Below are 6,090 nucleotides of genomic sequence, written 5' to 3'. Positions count from 1 at the left end.
AATTTAAAAAAAAATGAATACGCAATACATTAGTCCAATATGTATATCATTAAAAAAAGATGGTACTATTAGATTTTGTTTAGATGCGCGAAAGTTAAATTTAATTGTAATCGATGAATATGAACGTGCGGAAACAACTGAAGTTTTATTTCAAAGATGTACGGGTGTAAAAGTGATGTCTTCTTTAGATTTGGTCAGTAGTTTTTGGCAAATTCGTTTATCGGAAGAATCTAAAAAATATACGGGCTTTATAATAGAAGGTAAATGCTATGTATTTAATGTAGTACCTTTCGGTTTAAAAACAAGTACAAGTGCGTTGGTACGAGCGTTAGATCAGGTACTATGTGGTATAGGCGATTTTGTAATCACTTTTATCGACGACATGCTGGGCACATCACAAAATATTGACGAACATCTCTATCACTTAGAAAAAATTTTTCATCGTTTAGAAGAACATAATATGACAATCAACTTTGAAAAATCTCATTTTTTTCGTCCGGAATTGAAATTTTTAGGGCATATTTTGACACCACTTGGAATTAAACCGGATCCTGATAAAATAAAGGCAATACTCAATTTTCCGCGACCCAGAAATTTAAAAGAATTAAGAGGTTTTTTAGGACTAATTAATTTTTATACAAAATTTTCTAAAAATCATGCCCAAGAATTAGTTCCTTTACTTGAATTATTAAGAAACAAAAATAAATGGGAGTGGAATTCAAAAAAATATAGCATTCAAACGGGTTAAAAATCTTTTTTGTGAATTTACAATTCTTAGTTATCCTGACTTATCAAAACCGTTTTATTTACAAACAGACGCGAACAATGTAGCGATAGGAGCCGTATTGTATCAAATAGACAAGGACGGAGAACATGTACCTATAGCTTTCGCGAGTCGAACGTTGAAAGGAGCCGAGTTAACGTATTTCACGACAGAGAAAGAGCTACTTGCTATAGTATGGAGCTTATTGAAATTTCGATCGTATATACTAGGAACTCATGTAATTATAAAAACGGACCATAAGGCATTAACGTTCATAAAAACGTGTAAATTAATAAGCGGTAGGATAACGAGGTGGATTTTAGCAATTCAGGATTTTAACTTTTGACATTGAACATGTTGAAGGCAAAAACAATATTGTTGCAGACGTACTAAGTAAGGCACCATCATATGAAGAATACAAAATTGGTATTAATTCACATGAGTGCAAATTATTTTTGTATAAATTAGTTAAAACACCATCTTCAATGTTGCGAAATAAATTAAAAAATATTTCACAAGAACAAAACCTAGATTCAATTTCCAAACAAAGAATTGCAGAAGTTAAAAGCGGTAAAACAAAGCGTTATTTAATAGAAAAAAATATACTATATTTTAATAGCGGGGATAATAAAAAAAATTATGTATAACAAAAAGTATTATAAACAATTTAATCGATGAAACCCATGAAATGTATGGACATGTAGGACCACAAAGAGTTTTTCGCATGTTAAATGAATATTTTTATTATCCGCATTTTTCCAAGGTTATTAGGCATAGGATTGCTAGCTGTGACTCATGTCAGAAAAATAAAATTTCTAATCAAACTAATTATGCTGAAATGAGAAGTTATGCACCGAAAAAACCGGGAGAAATTTTATCAATCGATTTTTCCGGTCCTTTACCAGCAACAAGAGGCGGATTTAAATATATTTTATCAACAATATATGCGTTTAGTAAATACGTTAAATTATACCCCATAAGAAAAATAACAACAATAGCGCTAATGAACAAAATTTTCAAACATCATATAAAGGAATATGGAAAACCAGAAAAAATTATTTCGGACCACGGAACACAATTTACTTCAGAAGTATGGACTAATAAACTCAAAGAAGAGGAGATACAACCTGTCTTTTCGTCAATACGTCATCCTCAAGGAAATATTGTCTAAAGAATTCATAGGGAGTTATCAAGATTTTTCAGAACTCTTACCAATGGTAGACATAATTCCTGGTGGAATTGGATATCAATGATTGAAAATTGTATCAATGAAACTCACCATGAAACTACCGAGTTTACACCTATAGAACTTCAGCTCAACAAAAAGCCAAGAAGAATGTGGAAAAAATGGTTCGATTTTCCAGCTATTCCAAATAATATGGATTATGAAAGAAAATTAGAACTCGCGTATAATAACATCTGTAAAAAAGGTAAAAAAAGATCAGAAAAATTTAATATCACACACAAATTAACTGAATTTGAAGTAGGTGAAAAAGACTTAATTAAATTACTAAATGGGTCTGATAAGAAAAATAAAATAATAGCTAAATTCCTACAAGTCTATGAAGGACCATATGAAATAAAAAAAGTGATAAAAAAAGGTACATATATCATATGGGATAGTAACTCAGGATAGGAACTCTAATTAAAACAAAGTGACATTATATAAATAAAATAAAAATAATGTTAATAACAATTATAATAAAAAGTGTAGTGAAGTGTTTTAAGTAAACAATAGTTAGAGTAGAAGGGGGTAATGTAGTGCCCTGTTTTTCTAACGACTCCCGTAGTCGTATTTTTCAACCGATTTTGATCGATGACATTTTTGCTGTACTGCATTTTTTTGCAAGAATTAATGGTGCTGAGCTATAGCCAAAAAACTGAAAGTACTTTTTTTCGATGTTTCAAAATTTGTGGGGAAATGTAGTGCACAACATTCTAAGTGCAATAAAAGCACCAAAATATTCAAGGAACGATAGAAAACTAATTTATTTGAAAAAGTTAAGCACTATTAGGTACATAAAATATATAAAAAATTTAAAAATAGTTATTTGTTTAAAAAAAATAAGAAACTGCTAAAATCTGAAAAAAACGTAAACATGAATACAAAATTTTCTTATCGACGAGGACGTTTAGTTCTGTGCTTCAGGACGACTTCATTAACGTCCTCGTCGTTTTCCTGAAGCTTCGCTTTACTTGGACGGCCGCGTTTACGTGTTGCTACAATCTTGGTGGCAGCTTTTTTAGTAATTTTAGCTATTTTTTCAGACATTTTTTTATGCTTCTCCACTATTTTTTCAATCTTCCTCTCGGCAGCCAACTGCGTGGTGATTGTCGCTGGATTGGATGTTGTTGATTTGGCATCATCTTTGTAGGGACGATCAGTGACAGACGACGACAAAAAATCATCTTCTGTGAATATGTCTCTGTTGAATGGCCAAATACCTGTTGCTTTAAATCCACTAATTATATTCATAGAGGAGGCACCTTTAAGGATTAGCTCAGCAACGAGTTCAGCAAAGTTCTAAATTCCAATTGGAACATTAGGGTGAATAAACAACCATGCTGAACACTGATTTGCATAATATGCTTTTAATGGCCCGAAAACACCTTTATCTAAAGGTTGTAGTTTGTGACTGGTATGTGGAGGCAGAGTTAATATATCAATGTTATTTCGTTTACAAAATTCTAATCCTTCAATAGTCAAATGCGATTCGTGATTGTCAAGAATAAGCAAAGTTCTCTCAGTATCCACTCTAATGGCATGTTCTTCTTTATTCATTTTGATCCTTGGGAAGATGAAAAATGGTGGAATTTTTTCTCCAGCGGCAGAAATAGCCATCGTAAGAGTCACATTAGTGCCGCGTTCGCCCGAACTAGCTGCTGCTACACATCGCTCACCTTTTTGCGCTATTACGTATTTCATTTTATGTACTGTGTTCAGCCCAGTTTCATCCATATTCCACACTGTCGCCGCTGTATATTGATGTGATTGCCGGATATTTTCATACAAATCAAAAAACTCGCCAACGACGTGAGCATTGAAAGCGATTGCTCGACCGAGCGATGTTGGTACGGGTCGACGCAGAGTCAAATCGGGATGACGTTTTAAGAAGGCTTCAGACCAGTCTCTGCTGGCAGCTGGTTGTTCGTCTTGATTATTTGAGTACGAACTTGCTGTGATTTTCTTGATAGATTTGGCTGCTTTCAATGCCTGCGCAAATTGAAATGCCAGTTGTCGAAGTTGCGGCAACGTGAGGCCGTAAAATATTTTTGCAGACTTCAACAAATATTCTCGGAGCTGTTGCTCTTGTTCATTATTGAATACCTGAGAAATAAAATGCAATGTGAAAAAAACCATCAGAATTACATCAAGCAAATTACTCACTTGTTGACCATAATGCGCTTCTGATTTCGTTTTACATCCTTTCAATCGTTGACGCAAAGTTTGTGGCGAAATCCCGAATTGTTTCGCTGCGCCTCGCTCGCTGAAACCGGCCTGGACACTTTCTATTGCTTTAATAATATTATCATCGTTAGGTTTTTGTGTTTTTCATTTTCGATTGCGCGGCATTTTGCTGAAAATACAATACATAATATAATACCGATCTTGGAAAAATTTTATTTTTCAACGTAGTTTCAAAACATGTTAGGTAAGGATCGCTCTGAATATTACACATATATTTGAAATGACGCGAGAAGCATAAATAAACAAAAAAAATACATACTAATGACACTCCGTCAGTTGCACTACATTTCCCCCAACCGAGTGCACTACATTTCCCCCCAACTAAGTAAATATAAAAAATATTGCCAAAATAATACCAGATTTGTATTCAGCGATAAATTTCACTTCAGAAAACACTCACCTGGTTTTTTTTATATAAATTATAAACCTTTTCAACACTGTCCGAAAGATGAAATTATTTTTGGAAAAACGCGTGTTTTTCAAATAACGCTACAGTTTTTGTGACAGGTGCATAATAACAACCGTAATGGCTGACATGAGCATGACTTATCACCACACAGCTACTATACCAACGGAAAGTAATTCGATTTATTCGCTTAGTCAATAAATTAAATAAAAGTGTAAAAAATAATAAATCTACGAATTAAAAATCAATAAGAGAAAAAATTTTTTTTTCCTTTCTTATCTTTATTTTCTCTTTGCGTCGTGAGTGATTTTGGGTGTCACTGGATAGTATATAGTATCTTGTTATTGTTATTTTTTTTCTTCTCTTCTTTCTCTTCCTTCTATTTTCCATATTGTTATTTACATTATATTTTATAAATTATAAAAATAATTGAGTAGTTAAATTTGATTTCTTTTTTAAAGATGAATAACGATAATCATGATTATGATATCGTTCTCTCAATGGAGCAATATCCGTCTGAAATACTCCATGTTAATAAAAAATATAACGTAAGCGTACTAAATACTATTAGTCCATCGTTTATAAAAGTAAGAGTGGATGAATTTCAGGAAAATTATAATCAACAAATGGCGGAATGCAATGAATTCTATTCATTATATGATGAATCATATAGATTCATATTTCAAGGCGAATTAACCAATTACGCAGGATGGCCTGTAGTAGCAAAGACAAATAATAATTCCTACATAAGAGGAATCCTCATACTATTTAATACTGGAGTGCAAGACGTGTTTCTTGTATACGATGTGGATAACGATGTCCATTTACACATAGTTAGAGAAAATATTTTCTACTTAATATACAAATTTCTGTACATAAAAAAAACCTAACAAAATTAGCATTAACCGACATCTTACCTAATAATAATATCTATTGGGACAAAGATGCAATTGATAGATTTGGTGTTCTAATGCAAAATAGAACTTTTCAATTTTATTTCAAAGCTAGAATCAACGACGTAAACATGAATTGCGGAACTTTAAACAGGCTTTGGTTAGTAGATGACAAATTAATCGATCTACATCTAGCACAGTTAGCACCGGGAACAATAGAAATATTTCCAAATTATGACGAAAAAATTGAGGAGGATGTAGAGGAGGAGGAGGAGGAGGAGGAAGATAATGTTAGAATAAGAGCCATTGGAGGCTAAATAAAGCTATTTTTTAAAAAAAAAGAATATAAATTTTGATTTTTTTTTAAGAAATCAATTTATTGTAGGATTTAATAAATTTATTCGTTTAGGGGGGCATTAAGGGGGTAATCAAAATTTTTGTTTTTTTTTCTCTTAAGTTTGTCTATTGAGAAACTTTTTCTTTTTTATAAACAAATCAATTCTTTTATGTCAAAAGAATATGATTGGTTTAGGGGGGCATTGAAGAGTTATTCCAATAG

General features: G+C 32.3%; 1 protein-coding gene across 1 annotated transcript; it reads right to left on the bottom strand.

Annotated features, from left to right (window-relative positions):
- Nucleotides 1-3,287: 3,287 nt before the first annotated feature.
- LOC127279600 (uncharacterized) lies at nucleotides 3,288-5,470 on the bottom strand. The gene is made up of 3 exons (XM_051302040.1): nucleotides 5,467-5,470; nucleotides 4,152-4,279; nucleotides 3,288-4,091 (listed from the first exon to the last, which is right to left on the bottom strand). Exons 1-3 carry the CDS (start codon nucleotides 5,468-5,470, stop codon nucleotides 3,288-3,290), a joined length of 936 nt encoding a protein of 311 aa, XP_051157997.1.
- Nucleotides 5,471-6,090: the final 620 nt, after the last annotated feature.

The sequence above is a fragment of the Leptopilina boulardi genome, unplaced genomic scaffold, assembly GCF_019393585.1.
Source record: "Leptopilina boulardi isolate dan_hultmark-lab unplaced genomic scaffold, ZJU_Lbou_2.1 LbouV2_219, whole genome shotgun sequence".
In the NCBI taxonomy this organism is placed as follows: domain Eukaryota; kingdom Metazoa; phylum Arthropoda; class Insecta; order Hymenoptera; family Figitidae; genus Leptopilina; species Leptopilina boulardi.
This window is presented reverse-complemented; position numbering and strand designations above follow the sequence as displayed.